Genomic DNA, 20,337 nt, shown 5'->3' on the forward strand with positions numbered 1-20,337 from the left:
ATGTTATCAAACAATAACTTTAAAAATAGAATGAAAACAAAGTTAGAATCAAACTAAATAGAGTAAAATTAAATAGTTTAAATTAGTTTTAATATAAAAGGTATCCAAGTATGTCCAAGTACCTGCTTTACATTATCGGCATGACGATACCATACTATACCATTTACTTAGATCTTAAATATAAAATTTGGATTTGTTTTTGAATTCAAGAATTTGATTGAGTCCAATCCCATGGGAGGTTAGATCTGATTAATCCAATCAACATACATCACATCACTAACATCTCTCTCTTTCAAAACACACTCATTAAGCGTGGTAAATGGGAAAAGACTATATAAACATTTGAGCTGGTCTTCTCATTGATAGTTGGGCCTTTGTCCCATTCACAGTATTTCGTACCTTTTTCTCCTATTTTTAAAAGGTAAAGCTTATTGATTATCTAGCATTGCTTCATTTTCTTCTTCTTCCTTTTTCTAAACTGTTACTGTAAATATTTCCAGAGGTTATAACGTAGCATTCTTAAGGTGGCAAATCTTTTTATGGACTAGATTCATCCCAAACGGCATCACCCATTGGAAATATTAATTTAAGTGAACAGGAAAGCAGAACAGTATTTTGACCCTTAATTGCTGTTGTAAAACTTTTTAATAACAAATCCTCAATTAAATGAAATCCCTTTTGTAAATTGGGTGAACAGGAGGCTGATCCCATTGCTTAAGTGAAGGCCGAAGCTTCTCTTCTCCCATTCCCTTAGGAGCCGTTTGACATTAAGAACAAGGTACCAGTGTTTCATGAATCTGCTCCAAAATTAAAGTAAATTTATAAAGCACTTGAACAAGTGTTTCATGAATCTATCCCAATTTTAAAGTAACTTCGTGGAACACTTACATGTTATTCCCAATGTAAGCTACTTTCAATGTTTCATAGACAGTACTGAGAATATACTTGGCAATCGGTTTACCAAATAGCTCACATTGTTATGTTCAGCTCGCACACCAAAATTCTAAGAGAATGGGCTGCCTAACTGGCAAGGGACAAAAAACGAAAGAAGAGAGAGCCAGCCCTCTGTCCACCTAATTTTGGTGGATTTGTGCAAAGCAGGTTTGACCAGCTTACTCTCTCATGTTACAATCCAAGAGTAAGAATCCTGAATTTCTTCATTTTCTCGGTCTCCAAGCAAAGCATTTTTGGTTAATGGGGACCTTCACATGAAGAATACATACAGAGGGGAATGCTTGAACTCGGAGAGCTTCAACCTTTTTCTACTTCTTGTTCCAAGACTCGGTCAGTCAACGAGGTTCGGGTTTCTTTCTCCTGGTTCAGTCGGTCAACGGGAATTGGTCCAATAGCATGTGACTGCTAGGGCCTAGATCGTGTCATGTCCAGTTGCCGATCGAGGAAATAAAATATTGATTTAAATTCGAGTCAAGCATATAAAAATTAATTATATGCCGCTTTCCTCTTCTCTGGAGCTACCATCCAAATAATTAGTCATGCACCAGTAGTCCCTGAGGAGGTAAACAGTTTGGACTTGGCAGGATCCAGCCTTCAAAAAATTTCGACTTTATTTTTCGATTCTGTATGACTGTATTCATATTTGGACCCTTTAAGCTTTGAAATAATTCACATCTGATCAACACAAAACCCTATATTTGTATGTAATTGAGTCAGAACTTTATTAGATCTCAAGTTTTAGACATATAGAATCCATTCATATGCATCATCAGTTTGCAGAAGAAAAAAGAGCTTCTTTGAAATTCCAGATATCACGAAATCAAATTTTGAAGATGGCAGGAAATTAAGGACCTCCATATCACTTAAGATGGCAAGTTTCCCTACCAAAGATGAATGGAGCCTTTGCCATGGTTTTCAAAACATTGCCAAAAGCTTCTTATATCAATTCATAGATCTCTAATTTGCTGACGGTAGGTGCAGCCAAACAAGACTTTATGTTCATCTCTCGGAACAGATTATTGGATCTCTAAACAATAGAATCCCATATGGATTTGAAGATCCAACTCAGGTACATACATTAGAGTGCTTATGCACAAGGCTGCATAGGAAGTTAAACTGACCAAATTAAAATTGAATCAACGACTTGCCATCTACCAGTTACTTGTTCGATCAGCTAAACCAAATCCTTTTGAATCATACAAGGGCAGAGCCATACATTTTTCATGAGGGGGGTGAAATTAAAATTTCCAAATTTTGACTAGGGTCGAAGACGACGCATTCGTGTTGGTAATTGCTGCTCTTGTGTGGTCTTTCTTTGTTATTCTAAAGCAGTTCTTGGCACTATGGCCCATTTTATCACAAAATTGACAGATAATACGATTTTTTCCACCGTAATCAGACCTGCCTTGGCCTCGACCACGATGCCTTTGAAGTGTTGAGGGCTGTTTTCTGTCATAATTTTTCCTAAATGTTGTATATGGTTGGGCATAAATCATAATGACCAGCAGGGGCAAACATTTCATGCTCAAGGTCTTGTCCTTTAAGTTCCATCTCTTGTGTGAGAAGGAGACAGTGCAAATCACTGAGAGAAATTGGATCTACACGAGTGGATAGGGATGTTTTGAAGGCTGAGTATTCTCGAGAAAGACCTCTAAGAAAGTACATAATTAAATCGTCTTCTTCTACTGGTTTTGAAGCAACCGCGAGTTGGTGTGCCAACATCTTGGCTTTATAGAAATAGTCATCCATAGTTAAGTTCCCTTTCCGAAGGCCTTGTAGTCGTTCCTTGAGTTGGATGATTCTTGATCGAGAATGGGCAGCATATGACCGTTTAAGAGCAGTCCATACTTCATATGACGTCTTTAAGACCAACAACTTGTGCAAGAACCGTTTCAGTCAATGAAGAAATAATACAACTTAAGAGAAGTTGATCTTGTTTCATCCACATCACATATTCAAGATTAATGGACTGAGATTTCCCATCACTACTAGTAATATATTGATTTGGGCATGAACCCAAGCAAATCATAGGAATACAACAGATGCAAAAATTGGGATTCCCACAACAAAAAATTGTCCGCAGTCAATTTGACATTCAAATATTGTTGTCGAGTGGTTGGTGCATGCAGTAAAAGTAGTGCAATACCTTGCAATGACGTCCCTGTTAGATCTCTGTTTGACGTCATGATCGGATGAAGCTGAAACTGGGTCTGAGGGACTCCAAGGAACTTAGGATCAAATCCCAAATCTACTCAACGGCTGATTTTGATGTGGGATCGCATAGGAAGTGGTTGATATGCCGCCTACCATTGGAAGAATGAGTTCTCAGGCTTAAGGATCATCTGAAAACCAATGGCCCTTGTAAAATCAAGATCTTGAAATTTTGCAAGAAGAATCCTCAGATGCGGACGATTCCAAAGAGCCCTTGCTCGACCTCTGCAGTCTCTGGAGCTGACAACGCCGACAGGATTCGTTGCCGGAATCAGGCGGCTGTTACTTGTAGGTCCCTGTCTACTTTACAGGAACAAGCAACACTTCAAAAACCTACAGATTCTTCATGGAAGCTCCAAAAATTTCAAAACTTTGTTTAGATGATCTCCAACCCCTTAGGATTCCAGTCAATCCTTGATCGACAGCCCGTTCCACCGCCCGAATCAACTCCGATGGGATTAAGTGCCGCCGGTCAGCAAGGTAAGCTTCCTCTTCTTGGAAATGGCTCTGATACCATGATAAAATCAAAGTAGAGGGAATCAAAAGAATAAGTCACTCACAAGGTGACAATCCTTTCTCACCTTATCTGGCTAGGTGAGGTTCCTTTATTATATATAGAAGAAGTTACATCAGGCCACTTTAGGTTCCTTTATTATATATAGAAGAAGTTACATCAGGCCACTTTGGTCTTTCCTTTGTTTTACAAATTGATTGATTTATGAGTTGGGATATAATCTCCTTTGCTGGCTGGACGGTTTCCCTTTTCTTGTTGCTGTAGTCAAGGGACCATTGATTCCCATTCTCCTCAACTCTCTTTTCTTTTTCTTCAGCCCGTGTTTGTCCATGTGATGAGTTTCCAAGATCAGCTCCAGATTGGCCGCTGGTTGGATGTGATATGCTAAGAGTTTGCACATCATTTACGATAAATTTATTTGGATAAAATTCAAACTAACAACCATCGTCAAAGGTAAACTTGGCAACCGACATTAGATTCTTCTTGGTTTGACACGCATGAAGAACAATTTGTAATTGAAATTCATTATTATTAGCATGTCAAACAAGACCACTTGATCCGTGAATGAGGAGAGAGGATCCATTTCCGACCACCAAATTGTCTGATACTTGATAGTCTGATTGGGAAGGGAACTGCTTCACAAATACTTGGTGATAAGCACTTGTATCAGGATACCAAGAAGAATCTGATTTAGAATTTAATGCCCATGTAGCAAAAGCCTTTGGTATGTCCTAACAATTTATGATGGTGTGGTTCGTTCAAGCACAAAATTGACATATAAGTTGGGATTTATTTCTAGCCAACATAGATGATTGAAATTGATTTCCACTACAATAAACTTTGGGCTTGTCTTTTAATCGTGTTGTTGCACACAAGGGGTTGCTGATTTGGAGTTTCTTCATTATTTTGATGATGTACTCAAAGTGTTTGTTAGAATGCCTAAGGTCAATGGCTTGGAGCCATATATGCTTTATTGTCTTAGCTTGTGGAAGAATGGACTCTCGACCTCACCTATGGAAGAAATCATCTCATCTTCATGGTCTTAAAGTCTTGTGGACGTGGCCATGAGTATTTGCTTCCATTTTTTGCTTTTGGATTCTCCTTTCTTGTAAGGATTTGATATTTTCGAACAAGTTCCATTGGAGATTTAATCAAATGTTAGGTAACTTCTCCGTTTCAGTTCAAGTTTAATAATGTGATCATTTTGACCAATTCTTGCTTTCTTAAAGAGATGTCCTTACAGGAAGTCTGTCATTCAATCGGTCTTCTTTTATTCCTTTTTTTTTTTTTGGGTTTCCATCTCAATTGTGTTTAGTGAAAAAATAGTACTTGCTGAAAGCAAGAAATTGCATAAAAACCATGGTACGTCTCTATTATGCATGATATGAATTTGAACAAGTTGTGGCTGGTTTCTCTTGGCTCCAAGACTGTTGTTTGGTTTGTTTTTCTTCCTACAGTGGGTAGTTCTCACATTCTCTTCATCACAACCTTGCATGCCGATTCGTTCTCTCCATCTACCCCTTTCAGTAGGCAAAGAAAAAGTTTTTCAGCAAGGAGAACATTGTTTTATTCATGGTTTATTCTACGTTATGTATCTTTCAAATACATCAAGCAAAAGGACATTAGTTGCAGGTTTTTTTTTCCTCTTTTTTTTTTTTTTACTTATATTGACTAGCACCCACCAATCCAATCCAGAAAAGTATCATTGTAGGTTATTTGCTTAATTAAACCAGCTTGCTTGTTTGGCCCATGACAAATCTTGTCTTTATTTTGTCATCATGACAAATGAGCTTCCAACTTTCATCAAACTTATTTTGTTGAATTTCTTAATGTTATTGATCTAGCATTGATTATTCATATTTTCATGGGCATAAATGCATAATGATCGTTTGTTCTTTTTTATATTTCTTCTGCCCATGAATGTATTTGTGTTATCATTGTTGCAAAAGGAATCTATAGCCATGCTGTTTCTGAGGGACCAACTGTTTCTTTCTTTCTTGTACATAAAAAAATTATTCACATTGTGGAGAATACGTATTGAAAAAATAAAAAATATGAGTTATTCAGCTGTTCTCTAAAAGACAATCCTCCATTTCCTATTTTTGATATAAAAATAAAAAATATGATTCTTAATTTTTGAATCCTGTTTCATTTATTTTAAATTGAAAATAGGGGAAGGGCAAGCCTATTTTAGGCTGTTCTCTCCTGTCTTGCGGGAATTTCTAAAAGAGATCAAGGAAGTCGTCTAATCTTTAGACACTTCTTCGATTTTTCTTTATTTCGAAAAAACGATTAGTTCATTTCGAAAATGATGAAAAGAGTAAAGCTCGCTTGAGCAACTCTTTGCTTGATTGACCTAGATCATTGTCGATTTTAATTTTCACTAATGAGAAACTTAATCTCGATTGAAAATTTGAGCGCTTAGATCTCGATCCGGATCAATCTCAAATTTTATTTTGAAATTTGGCAAAAAATCTTAATTAGTGCAATGCATTGTAGTAAATTGATAGTGGTAGATTTAGGTGAAGAATCTTCAAACCCCCAAAAGAATGCATAACAAACGGAAATTGTGAGACAATGAGATGAGTGAAGAATGGTGCATCACCATTCATTTGGAAAGTATTTGGGCAGAGATGAGTTGCAGAACTGTTGTCAAGTTTTGACATTTATCAAAACAAAACCTAAAAAAAAAAATTGCGAGACAGAAAAGCTAGTCTTTTCGTCCACGAAAAGGACGAAGTCAGGAAGAACAGAGGGAGATGTAACTATTTTTTATAGGAAGGGTAGCACGAGTGATATTTTTCTTGCATTTTCTGCTTTTTCTTTCTTTGTTAATCAAGAAATCCACATTTAAGGTGTAACGGTATTAACTATTGGTAGCGGGAACCATCGTAAAGGACCACCTTTTAAGGCACATCTCTCTCAGCCATTACAGTTCGTTGAACATCCAAAGAGGATGTAGAGAAAACAACTTTCATTGCACGTTCATATATGGATGTATATTCTGGAGTATGCTCTCTTGATTTGATCTCCTTCATCTAGCCTTATCATTTGACAATTCAACAGTAGAGTTGCAAAAGTCTGCTTGCAATATGTGTCTTTGTCCCTTTTTCTTCACAAGCTCTATTAAAATTCAACTGGTAAATAATGTCACAAGCTCTTCCTGTTAAATCTGGTGAAGAAAAAAATGTAACCAAGTTGCTATACTTTGGTAGGCTACATTTTGGCAACGTCGCGTTTTCATCATGAGTAGTTATTTTTTTTTTTTTTTTCATGGACTTCGAGCTCCATCACATGGTGGACATTATTTCATTGATTTTAATCATTGCCTGTCACAAGCTAAACAAAAATCTTATCCATGGACATTTATCTCTTGGTAACCAATCCATGAATTCTGCTCCTTTGGAATTGGTGGTTCTGATGCTTGGGAGAATGCGCACAAAGCACCACTATTATGTTTATTTTGTGGATGTCTTTATAAAGTATATATGGATTTATTTTATTGTGCACAAGCTTGATGTTTTAACTGCTTTCAAGGACTTTAAACTAAAAGTTAAAAATATATTTTCAGAAAAAAATGAAGTTTTTTCAATTCGATGGAGGTGAAAAATATACTTGCTTGATTTTTTGTTTTATAACATTGGAATTTTGCGTCGCCTCTCATGCATGCACACTCGTGAACAAAATGGTGCTGTTAATGCACACACCGACACATAATTGATATGGATCTTTGTCTAATCAGCCAAGCTAATGTTACTCAAAAAAATTGGATTTTTTGCCATTCTTGTGGTTGTCCACATTATAAATCGAATTAAGTCATCTCAATTACAAAAGAGTCCATATGAACTAGTTTTTAAGCAGCCTCTGGTCTACTCAAGATTTATAGATAAGCATGCTACATGTACTTAAAGGAGTATAGAGAAAACAAGTTACAGTTCAAAGTTGACCAGCGTCTTTTCTTAGACTATCGTGCAAATGATAAATGAAATTATTGCCTAAACCCCATTACTCGTAAGATTGTTGTCTCTAGACATGCTGTTTTTTTTATCAACTTTCCTTTTTGTTCAAGTCCCAAAAATATTACCGAACCAGCTACGTATTGACAAATAAGCGACTCAAAATCCTAATTGGATTGTGGCCATGAAGCCAGAATGATGTCCTTATCCGAAATTTGCCCAGGCAATCATAATTCATTTGCCGCAAATGGATTTATCAGATAAAGAGATTGTTGACGGATCAGCAAAAACGCTACAAAGCGAGCTGGTTGCTCAAGGATATACTCAAAAAGCTAGAATAGACTACTTTGAAGCATTCAGTCCGTTACTGAAGCTTACGACTATCCACACTATATATTGTCCATTGCTATCTCCTTAAATTATGATCTTTGTGAGCTAGATGTGCATAATGCATTTCTTAGTGGGGTGCTACATGAATAAGTGTATATATATCAGCCACCAGGTTTTGAAGGTGATAAATCTTTAGTGTGCAAACTCAATAACAGGCACCTATGGCCTGGTACCAAAATTCTCAGCTTGGTGTTAATTTCCCTTGGTTTTCAGACTTCAAGGACTGATACGTCTCTATATATTTATAAATGTGGTCACATTCACATTTTTGTTCTAGTAAATATAAATTTGCTCTAAAAGATTTAGAACCCAACAACTATTTCTTGGGTATCGAAGCTATGTGTATGTCTTTCGGATTGATGATATCTCAATAGAAGTATGCTATCGATTTACTTCATGGAGCTAAGATGAGTGGCATGAAGCCCATGCCAACATCAATGTCATCTTAACATGCTCTTGGACAAGGGACCCAGCCGGCCTATATGGATCCAACTAAGTATTGCAGCATTGCGGGAGGACTCAATATTTGACCCTTACTAATCAGACTTACCATTCTCAGTTAATAAAATGTCAATTTGTGCATCATCCGACAATAACATTGCACTGTTGTCAAAACAATTCTACTTTACATCAAACGGACATCTTATTCCTTTGCTCTTAATACTTATTCCTACAAAGACTGCGCAGGATGCCTTGATGACAAGAGTCTACCAGAAGCTCTGCGACATTTCTTGGTCCAAAATTATTATCTTGAGCTCCAAGAAACAACGCACAGTTGATTGCTCTAGCACTAAACCCAAATACCGCTCAATTGCAAATTCAACAGCGGAACTCATTTGGATACAGTATTTACTTCAACAGCTCAAATGTTCATCCTCATTTCAACGCACTCTATGGTGCAACAAATGTTAGTGCTACATATAAGACTTTCTATGGATGAAGCAAATAGGGTGAGCTATACGTTCATTTTGTGTGATTGTATTCTAAGGAGTAGCTTCAAGTCAAACATATTGCTTTGTCACATCAACTTGCAGATACATTTATCAAACCTCTTCCTGTCACTCCATTCTAAGATGTAAGAAACAAACTCAACCTTGTTGCCACGGCATTGAGTTTGTGCCTAAACCAGCTGAGGATCCACACGAATCTAGTTCTGTCTCTTATTCCGATAGCCTTTACCACGGCACGATCTAGTCGCAAATAATGCTCACTATAGGGCAGCTAGTGCTCGTTCAAACACGGGCAAGCAACAATAGGTAAACCAGGTAATGCCAGTGACACTAGCAGCTAGGGTAAGACACAGAGGTATGTCCGTGCTATTGTCCGTCCCTATATCGACGATACAACGACAGATTAATAAAGCTACACATACATATCCCCATCAACCGTTTAGGTGATTTCTTAAAACAGGAACTACACAACAAGAAAAAGCAATATCAAGTTCGACAACTCCACGCCGTATCGGGGACGTATCGCATGGGATTATCTGATATAGGCTACACCGAGTAAGGCCCATCTTCTATCTCCTTCAACATCTTCACCACTCCCAGCATGTTGGGCCTCCTGCTGGGGTCATCAGACGTGCAAAGCCTCGCGACTCGCAACACGCAAAGCATCTGCGCCTTCCACCTATCAGACAGTACGCACTGATCCAGGACGCATGCCTCGTCGCCCTTAGCCACCATACATCTCACCCACCCGACCAGGTTCCCACCGTCAACTTCCTCCTGGCCGATCGGAGCACGGCCGGTGAGCAGCTCCAGCATCACCACCCCAAAGCTATACACGTCACCCTTGATCGTCGCCTGCATTGTCATCCCATACTCAGGCGGGATGTAGCCGAACGTCCCTGCCAGCTCCGTGCTGACATGAGTCTCATAAGCACTGATGATCCGAGCCAGGCCAAAGTCGGCCACCCTGGGCTCGAAACCGGCATCCAGCAGAATGTTACTAGACTTCATGTCCCTGTGTATGATGTGGGGAACGAAGCCGTGGTGCAGAAAAGCGAGGCCTTTTGCAGCCCCCACGCAGATCTTGAACCTCACGGGCCAGCCAAGCAACTCCACCGCATCGGCCCTGTTGCGCAGCCAAAGATCCAGGCTCCCGTTTGGCATGTATTCGTAGATCAGGAACCGCTCGTCCCCAAACACGCAGTATCCTAACAATGGGACCAAATTTTCATGCTTCACTTTGCCTATTGTCTCCATCTCTGCCATGAATTCCCGGTCACCTTCAGTGTGGCGGCCACCATGTAGCCGCTTGATCGCAACTACCTGGTCCCCTGCCAGCTCCGCTTTGTAGACGGTGCCGAACCCGCCGTCCCCCACGATGTGGGTCTTGTTGAAGTTGTTGGTTGCCGCTAAGATGTCGGAAACGGTTAGCCGCAGCAGCGGGTGCTCAAACATCGCCACGTTAATGCTGGGTGGCTCTTCTCGGCTCTTCTTTACTATGAACTGATCAGTGCTAGTCGGCTCAACTGCAGCCAGTCTAGCTTTACAGGGGCTTGCAAGTGTGGCAGCTGCGGCTGCTGCTGCTTCTTCTTGCTTGAGCATTTTCCACTTGATTATGGCGAAAAGAACGCCCATGAAGCACAATGTAGACCCAATGGTAATGCCGCAGATGGCAGCCCTGCCCAGAGATGGGTCCGGTAAGTATGTGGAAGCACGGCAGAGGTGATCACCACAGTAGACCTTGGCTACTGATAAATTGGCGCAATTGCTGAGGCTGCTCTCCTTGAAGTTGTTGCCGGAGAAGTTTATGAAAACTAAACCAGGAATGCCGCAGATATCAGAGAATGTGACTTCATCTAAGTGGTTGTTGGAAATGTCAAGGTAAGTTAGGGAAGTGAGATCAGAATGCAAGGACGGAAATTTCCCGGCAATGTCGTTGCCATGGAGGTCCAGAACGGCAAGAGAAGTAAGATTGGCAAGGGTCGAGGGAATGGGGCCACTGAAATGGTTAGCACTAACATTCAGGAAGAAGAGCGAATCAAATTCAGAGGCGCCCAAAGAAAGAGGTCCAGTGAGCAAATTGCGGCTCAGGTCGATGTGAGTTAGCCTCTTGAGGGATGAAAGAGCAGATGGGAAGCTGCCTGTGAGCTGGTTGGCAGAGAGGTTGAGCTTCACCAGGTTAGAGATGGAGCCTAGATCCTCAGGGATAGGTCCACTCAGATGGTTATGAGAAAGAATAAGGCCTTGAAGACTGCTTAGTTTCGATAACTGAGGGATTGGACCGGAAAGAAAATTGGATGAAAGGTCGACCAAGGTCAGGTTTAGCAGTCCAACTAGCTGTGATGGTATGTTTCCTGTCAGCTTGTTCCCCTGTAACAGCAGCTCAACCACCACTGCACATTGAGCAATTGATGAGGGAATTTCGCCGGACAGGTTGTTGAAAGACAGGTCTAACACACCATAGTGCTGCGTGTACTCGGAGTCTGGCAGTGGCACCTTCTGGAAAGCAGAACATATCTCGCCGGGGATCTCACCGGACAGATGGTTATGGGACAATACAAGATTATCCAGAAGCTTGAGCTGAGATATTTTTCGCGATATCTCACCTGTGAGGTTGTTTGCTCCTAGATCCAAGGCCACCAAATTGATGCAGTCAAAGAGCTCTTCAGGGATCTGGCCGTTGTGTCGGTTGCCGTGAAGAGAAAGATTTGTAAGGTTTTTCAGCTCACCAATCTCCCTAGGAATAGGTCCTTCAAGGAGATTGTTGTCGAGCATGAGCCTTTCCAGCCAAGCTACATTGGCAATCTCGGGAGAAATACCGCCTGTAAGCATATTATTGCTAAGGGTTATCTCCAGCAGTGTCTTGGAAGTCCAAAGCCCATCGGGCAGGTTGCCGTGAAACTCATTCTGTGAGAGCTCAAGCGTGACCAGGGGTAGCTCCCCGACATAAGCCGGAATCTCACCAGACAGATTATTTCCTGCCAATACCAAGTCTGTGAGACTCGAACATTGACGGAAAGTGTGGGTAATATTGCCGCTAAATCGATTCTGCGATAGAGACAGGTGGTCTAAGCCACGAATGTTGCAGATCTCCATCGGTATTTCACCGGAAAGATTGTTAGCATCAACGGACAATGTTGTCAATGAGCGCATTTCCCCCACAGCGGATGGCAGACATCCCTCCAAGCGGTTCTTCCCCAACCTCACTGCATTAGCTGCTTTCCAGTTTGAGATCCAGGATGGTATTACCCCAGAGAGATAGTTCCCTTCAACTATGAATGTCTCCAAGGTCTCCAAGCGCATCAAGTTATTAGGCAATTGACCAGAAAGAAAATTAAATGATAGATCCAATGCCTGAAGCTTCTCACAGTTACCCAATTCCTCTGGCAGGCGACCACTCAGCCCGGCGCTTGTCGCCAACAAAAAGGTCAGGTTTCTTAGGTTTCCAATGCTCGCAGGAATCTCTCCTTCGAGACTATTTTCAGATATGTCCAAGCTAGTTAAGCTCCTCAAGTTTCCAATCTCCACCGGAATCCTGCCCTTCAATCTGCAGTTTTGACAGAAGAAGACTTCTAATTTCACCAAATTTCCCAACTCCGCTGGAATGTGGCTCTCCAGGTTGTTAGCTCTAAGATACAAAACTTTAAGTTCCTTCAGTCCACCGATCGTCGGTGGTATCTCCCCGGTCAGCATGTTGTAAGAGAGGTCCAACGACAGCAGCTTGTTCAGTTGGCCGATTGGACTGAAGATCTCCCCAGAGAAACTATTCTGGCTTAAGTCCATGAACAATAAGCTTGTCAAATTGCCCAAGGTTGCTGGAATTCGACCAGTGAATGAGTTCAAGCTCACGTCAAGGTACTCGAGGGCAGGAAGGTTGCCAAGTTCAGGGGGCAGAAATCCAACGAACGCATTGGAGGTGACAGAGAACTTGGTTAGGTTCATCATTTCACCAACTGAGGAAGGTAAGCTGCCTGAAATTTGATTGAATCCAATGGAAACTTCTTTCAAAAATGCTAGCCTCGAGATAGAAGGAGATAATGTGCCAGAAAGTTCGTTCCTGCTTAGGTCTAAGTGCTCGAGCTTCTCCAAGGTCCAGAAGGTTTCAGGGATACTGCCACTAAGAGCACAGCTGCTCAGGTTAAGAAATTTGAGAGACTTGAAACGCTCGATAGCAAAAGGAATTTCACTCTGCAAAGGTATAGAAGATAGGTCTACGGACTCAACAGTTAGACCAGCGCACTTTATCCCGGTCCAATTGCAAGGTGAGGAGTTGGGATAATACCAACTTGGTATTGAATCTTTACTTCCAGCCAAGGCATCTCTAAGATCAAGGAGAGCATGAATATCCGCACTGGGCTCTACAGTGGAAGTGGAAGGATGGACAACATATAAGACGGCGATCACCATGAGAAAGAAAACATTGGTTAGCAATAGGTTAGCTAGCGTTCCTCTGAAGAACCCCTCCATCTTGAATCTCAATAATCTATCTCCCCGAAAGTTTTCTTTGACGATCAACCCGTAAAAGCAACGTACTGCAAAAAAAAAGACTACAACCAGATGAGTAAATTTTAAGCTTGCTTTTGTTTAAAAAAGGTGGACCCAAATAATCAAGTAAAAAGTATCATTTCGAGTATTTAACATAACGAAATGCACGTTGTCGACTGGAGGTACTCTACACAGGGAGGAAGTTTTACGAAGAAATCAAACAGAAATGATAGTTTTACTTAGGACTGACAAAAAATTATAAGCGTAATCATCACACAAGCAAAACTATGGGGGCCTGACTATCGAGACACTCCAGCTCCGTAAGGACAGTAAAAGACGAAAAAAGGATGAAAAAGCATACCAAAAGGCTCCGACGTCTCTCATAAAGATCGGTCAGCAGCGCAGGATTCCAAGAAGGATCACGCTCTTTAGAAGCAAGAACAGCCGCATCTTCAAAAGACTCAAAGCGTGCAAGTCTCGCGTATATTAAGTGCCCATGTCCAAAGAAGCCTCATTTATGACCTCGAGTTCCAACATGAGCCACGAAAACTTCAGTTCACAGACCTCTTCTCATCTTCTTTCAATTACGCTCGTCCTGGAAAACCGCATCAGTGATAGAGAGAGAGAGAGAGAGAGAGAGAGAGAGAGAGAGAGGCGGTTAGATACCTCGGAAATCCTAGATGAACAGTAAATGCTTCACCCTCCAATATCAAGAAAACAATGGCAACCCCAGCCCAAGAACATTGAAAACTTCACATTGATGGCTGCATTCCTCACACACGCATATCTGCACGGACGCCGAAGGGAAGCCCACCTGATTCATCAAAGCGTATCAGATTCAGATAGGAGTTGACCTACCGAGGTGAGGCCTCCGTATACATATTAAAAGCAACGAAAGAGAGACGAAGAAACAGACCGGAAATAAAACACAAGAAAGAAAAAAAAGGCGAAGGAAAGTAATGGCTGCGCTCATGGCAACTACAACAGAAGGCAAACTACCTCCGGTAGAAGAGACAACGCTTAATCCTGCACAGAGAGTTTCGCCACTTTGGAGACACGGATTAGAGGGACCACTCACGAGATACAAGCCAGAGCAGTAGACACATCGCGCTCAGAACACCTCTTTCACACTGCCTGTAGAAAAGATGAGATGAATTAGTTTATATAGGACAGTAAAGTCTGTATAAAGAAGCTAGCATAGCTATGTCCGGCGGGCGTGAAAAGATGGACAGAAAAGACCACAAGAGTGAAGTCGCGCATGGCTCTAGAATCCCGGTAAGCAAAAGAACAAAAAAAGGAACCACAAGGATTTGGATGGATGATGATAAGCACCCCTGGACGGCGCACTATCTGGGGTAAAGGGCAAAGAGGAAGAAAAGAACGCCAATTTATATGTTCTTAAATAAGAGTATCGGCCTTTTTAAACTGCAAGTTGTCACGGAGAAAAATGGCCAGAAGCCTCCCGCGTTTACAAAATGCCTCCACTACCACCGCCTTCTGAGAATCATTGCAAGACGGTCGGGCAAGGCACATACCGGTAATTACTGAAAAACCATGCATCACTTTTCTCTCAAGGCTTTTTATAGGCAACTTGCGAATTTCTGAGAACGCTATGCCCAGGCGTCCCTTATATATCCAGGAAATCTGATTAGCTGGGTTATGCGAGTTTCGCTTTCGGTTCCATTTGTTTGAAAATTAGAAAAGTTGCAGGAAAAAACACCCCTTTTTTCTTCTCTCTGTCTGAATATAATTTAGAGTTAGAAAAGTTATAATCATTGTGAAGGGTAATAATGATGCGAAATCAAATAATAGCCGGTCGAGGTAGACTCTCTCTCTCTCTCTCGCTCGATATATATATATATATATATATATATGTATATATATAAAGGAATCGCACTTGATCAAAAGTATTCATGACCTTATAGGCCATGATTATGGAAATTCTTTCACTCAAGTACATGAAATAGAAGAATACGAACCAAGTTTAAAGAAAGGACAAATTCTCCACTAGCATTTAAACAAGGAAAAGCAGAGCTTCGTCACCCGCAAACACATATTTCTATAATACTTTTGAGGAGGAAGGACTGAGGAGCAGCTCTTAGGACTTCAATAACTCAGATAACAGAAATCCCGGAAAAGAGTTCCTTTTTCCCTCACCACCCAAGAGAAAGCAACGTTAGGTTGATAAATCATAATGGTAATGTACTTTCAAATGTGCAGTTCCCCAACTTTCGATCCATGCAATGGTATGCATTCAAACAGGAAAAAACCAAAATCCGGCTGCGTCGAGATAACCAGAAAGAAAAAGAATAAACTCAGGTGGTGTGAAGTTATGGAATAAGAAACAGGAGGGCAAAGTCTAAGAAGGGAGGTCAGAAAGTTAGGACTATGAAAAATTCAAACAAATGCCCACCAAAATCCGCATTTTAGTAGAAAGCCAAGTAGAAGGCCGGGAAACCGTAGCACTTCTACGAGAGAAACATAAGAAAGGACGCAAGAATGGCAAGGAAGGATTTACCGCTCCCCATGAGACGTAAGAAATGTATTATACACACTGATCAGGAATCAAGATGAAGATTTCCAGTAGCGAAGGCTTGGAGATCAAAATTACAAGGATCTTGTTTTCACAAGAAAAAAATGGCAAAGGAAAAAAGATTGTTCTACATCTGAACCAAATATGAGTAGAAATAATGCCCTTTCAGCAGCTTGAGTAACGTATTCGCTAAGACTGAGCAGGAACAGGTAGCAAGCAACAAACAGCTAAAGAGAATTAATGCCGGTACAAGATGTGGGAAAAGAAACGTAAAAGAGAAACGTAAAAGGATGTACATAATATTTTATTGCTCTTCAAGCCTTGCTTCTGCAAATCCAGAGTTTTGCTCAAATAATTTCCAGAAAAGAGCAGCATATCTGATGTTGCGGTACACTAAGAAAATAAAATCGTCTAATATCAAAAGTGAAACTCAACAAAACGAGATATTTTTGGTAAAAGAAGAAACTGCAAGCCAACCAACAAAAGCAAGACAATATTCTCAAGAAATCACGATGGAATATCGTATCGGTGTCGTTTTAGACGGTCTTTGCCCACAGAAATATAGCGAAAAGGTTAAGGTGAAGCCGAAAACGACTGAAACACTGTAAGAGAAAGAACAAAAACTCCGAATTGAGCTCATTTCGCGATTGGCCGGGCACAACTCTCTGAAACTTCCGGAACAAACTCTCATACACGGGGAAAAAAAGAAAACCCTACGTTACTTCACGAACTGCCCTAGCTCACTGGAACAGTACAAGCTTCGCTCAGTAGAACACAATCAACGATAAACAAGAGTGCAGACATCAGAAAGGCAGATTGCTTGAGCGCATTAAAAAAGGCTCCATTTACAGGAAGTACATCTCCTCAAAAGAATAGGCTCGATAATACTCCATAAATGGCTCGTTAGCAGGAGGAGAGGGAGACAAGATGAAGATAAAAGAAAAGAAGCAACTTAGCTTCTTCTCGCCAGGGAGACAAGATGAAGATAAAAGAAAAGAAGCAACTTAGCTTCTTCTCGCCATGAAGAAGAAAGAAGAGAAAAACCAGCTTATACGTCGTTGACGAGAGAGACAGAGTTGCTCTTCCACTCTGGGAACACTCTAGGAGGATGAAAGAGCAGATGAACTACCTCACCTTACGTAAAGAAATTTCAGAGAGGAAGAGAAAGGCCAACCTTCTTTTCCGCCATTAACGGTTCCTCGAAGCTCTGAGCGATCATTGAACGCACCGATGGCATGAGAGAGAGGGACGGAGGAGGCAGCGCTTCGCACGTGCGGTGGGGAGAGAGGGAGGAGCGTCGGCTAGCCCGACTGCCTGAGTTTGTTACTACTCTCTTCTTTTTATAAAACCACGACCCACGCCCCCTCTCTCTCCGCCGTACCAACAAACCCTCACCCCTGTTTCTACTGTATATTTCCGTTGTGCCACAACCGCGAATCGGATTTCAAACCAAGTCAATAAATCGAGTAAGCTCGACCAAAGGCCAACTTACCAGCTCCTAGGTCCCAGCACTCTTTCGGGCTGGCACCTACTAAACTAGAGTCAGCACCTTGCTGGATACAGTGGCTAATTCGACCAGTGCTCCAAGCTCTCATAAAGTGTGTTAAGTGTGTTGGGTGAAGAAAGAATTATGACGACCCTTCCATTTATCTTTGTCTTTGAAGTCATGAGATGGGTTGATGTTAGTAGGTTTGGTGTGGACACCACATATGGCTAGGTGCTAGGCTTAAGTTTAGTGTCATTATAATAAAAATCTTACAAGAATTTGTACCATGTTGCATATCCCAAACTCAACACTATCTTATATGTTTTTGAAAAAAAAATAGCATTTTCAATTTTATCGGTCAAATAGATAATTGCCGTTTTTATTTTAACAAATTTTTTGCATCGACGAAACAATTGATATCTGCCATCTTTTGCCTCATGATAGAGCACACAATTATTTTTTGACCAAAAACACTAATGCCATTCAATTATGAGATTTAAGTCATGTTCGTATTTAATTTCTATCAGTTATGGAATTCATTTTATTTCAAACATTTGGCCCTTTAGTATCACAAGTTACACTTACATCTTGGGGTCTATATGTATATAAAAGCTCTTATCAGATCCAGAATGTGGAATCCAAGGTGACGCGGCCCCGTGTTCATACCATTACTTGAATATCGGTAAATATGTTCGCTAGAAGCTTATTACTTATGTTCAAAGGAGCAAATAAAAGTTAACGAGAAGTGATTGCAAGAATGAGCTTTTTTGCTTTCAAAGTAGTTCATTTTAATCAAAACATGAAAAATAAATAGTGATCTTTGCAGCTGAAACCCGGTTCCATATTGGATTCATCCGATACATCATGCACGACCCGGTACGTAGCGATACGTCCACCCCGGAATTCAAACGAAAACAGCTGGTTTTTCGGTAATTGTGGTCCTCGCTGATCAAAGCGTGAACGCGGACATGGGAACCCGTGAATCGTGTGACCGCTGACGGCCACTCGCCGGGCACCGGAGCGGCCGGATGACCTGCCCCAGAACACCTGCTCCCCGGCGCGGCGACCGAGAACCTCCGGGTATACTGCTTCCCGGTCAGGCTTGCCCGCTGCCCGTAGCACCTGAAACCCTGACCCCCCATCGCACGTGGTTTCCCTGGAAGGGACGGTCTCCCCTCCGGGCAGCCGGCTCGCCAGTTCACCGGAAACGGAAACCCAATAATTACGGCCAGAGCCCACCGCCACGCGTCCTCGGTCCGGTGCAATAATTCCGTCTGCACCGTACGATGGGAAAGGGTCAGTGCAAATCAACGGTGGGGTGTATCGCGATCTCCGTTCACTTTAATTGAGGTCCTCTCCGTCCTTGACCTGAAAAGAGGAGGGCGTTTCGGTCATCCGGAGGAGATGATTGTCTCATCATCACTTTCCCGATCTTTTTTTCTTTTCTTTTTTCTCAGAGAGGAATGAAAAGCGTCAATCGACGTTCGGGTCAACACGAGAGAGAGAGAGAGAAACGGATCGGCAGGGGAATATTTGGTCTGGTGATACGGTGCCACGTCGCATTCAGCTGTCTGAGCAAGGGTCGCGACATGGGAGGTCGATGACCCGGTTCGAGGTCCACTCACGTATCGGTTTCGATGACATACTTTGGTGGAGCGCCGACTATCGGGTCTGGATCCTCTTTAACAAAATTATGGGCTCTGCATTATACTAACGTATACATGCAGCATAAAATATAAGCGACAATTGTTGTGTGGGCAACTGCCCCCACCAGCCCCACGAAAACACTTTATTTATATATTGATGCTTTAAAATACGTGCTCATTAGTATTTGCAATGTGGGACTTGCAGAGAATTTTGTGTATCCATATCCATTTAACCTGCCAACTCCAAGATCCAAACTTCACATTTCAAAAAGTTGAAAACGGTACATGCTCTACCGTATCGGGGGAACCGAGCCTTGATCGAGAGAGAAAGAGAAAGAGAGCGTATTTTGCTTTCGATGAGGTGCATGGGAGAATTGATAGCTTCTGATACGGATCACATGATTCTGCTTCCAAGGCCAATTCTTCCATGTCCTTGTCACCTGAATTCCAGATAAGGGCATAAAGTTTCAACAATAGACAGCCAAGAGAGATTTGGATCTTGAAATGAATCCGAGATCCAGATCGAGTAGAGCCTACTCGGTTGACAGCTTATATGATTTGAAATTGAAAAATATATTGAGAGGACCGATTTAATATATATGCACCAAGGAATCTCTTGACAATATTCAAATCAAATATCAATACATTATACCATTTTTCTTTTTGAATTGAAAAATAAAATGTTAAATAATAAAAATAAATAAAAATACAGCGCTGCTTCATGGATGAAAAAAATGACGGGAAGAGATTTGGTTTGCTGAATGATGACCGAGCACAGGAAAGGCTTTAATGGGAAAGCTCGCAATTTCCATTAAACTTCACAAAGAAATTTAAACAAAGTTGTTATTGAAAAAGCAAGTAACTTCATTATAGAAATATGAAAAGGTTTCGAGGGTAACATATATTTGAATTTTATCATAGAAGTTGAGGGGTGTGCAGAATAATTTTCATAAATTGAGAAAAATAAAGAAAATGTGAATTAAAAAAACCAAATGCAACGTTTATATATTTATAACTTCGTTCACAAAATATGTTTATTTTTATATTTTTATTTTAAAATATTTGGTTGTTTATATATACAAGTGCCCCAAAAAGATTGAAGTTATTTAAAAAGCAAGTAACTTCATTATATATATATATATATATATATATATATATATATAAAAGTTGGTTTATTATATAATGGTACTCCAAAATATTCTAAATTGTCTC

The 20,337-nt window shown here is 41.0% G+C and overlaps 1 protein-coding gene across 1 annotated transcript; it reads right to left on the minus strand.

Annotated features, from left to right (window-relative positions):
• Positions 1 to 9,313: 9,313 nt before the first annotated feature.
• Positions 9,314 to 17,303, minus strand: LOC116251585 (leucine-rich repeat receptor protein kinase MSP1-like). The gene is made up of 5 exons (XM_031625938.2): positions 17,168 to 17,303; positions 14,460 to 14,594; positions 14,127 to 14,274; positions 13,822 to 14,055; positions 9,314 to 13,507 (listed from the first exon to the last, which is right to left on the minus strand). The coding sequence occupies exon 5, from the start codon at positions 13,440 to 13,442 to the stop codon at positions 9,522 to 9,524; it is 3,921 nt and encodes a 1,306-aa protein (XP_031481798.1). The 5' UTR covers positions 13,443 to 13,507; positions 13,822 to 14,055; positions 14,127 to 14,274; positions 14,460 to 14,594; positions 17,168 to 17,303; the 3' UTR covers positions 9,314 to 9,521.
• Between the last annotated feature and the right edge of the window lie 3,034 nt (positions 17,304 to 20,337).

The sequence above is a fragment of the Nymphaea colorata genome, chromosome 3 (assembly GCF_008831285.2).
Source record: "Nymphaea colorata isolate Beijing-Zhang1983 chromosome 3, ASM883128v2, whole genome shotgun sequence".
Classification (NCBI taxonomy): Eukaryota; Viridiplantae; Streptophyta; class Magnoliopsida; order Nymphaeales; family Nymphaeaceae; genus Nymphaea; species Nymphaea colorata.

Bases quoted from the DNA above. Each gene is read 5' to 3' on its own strand.
- LOC116251585 (XM_031625938.2), bottom strand. From the start codon at position 13,442: ATGGAGGGGTTCTTCAGAGGAACGCTAGCTAACCTATTGCTAACCAAT.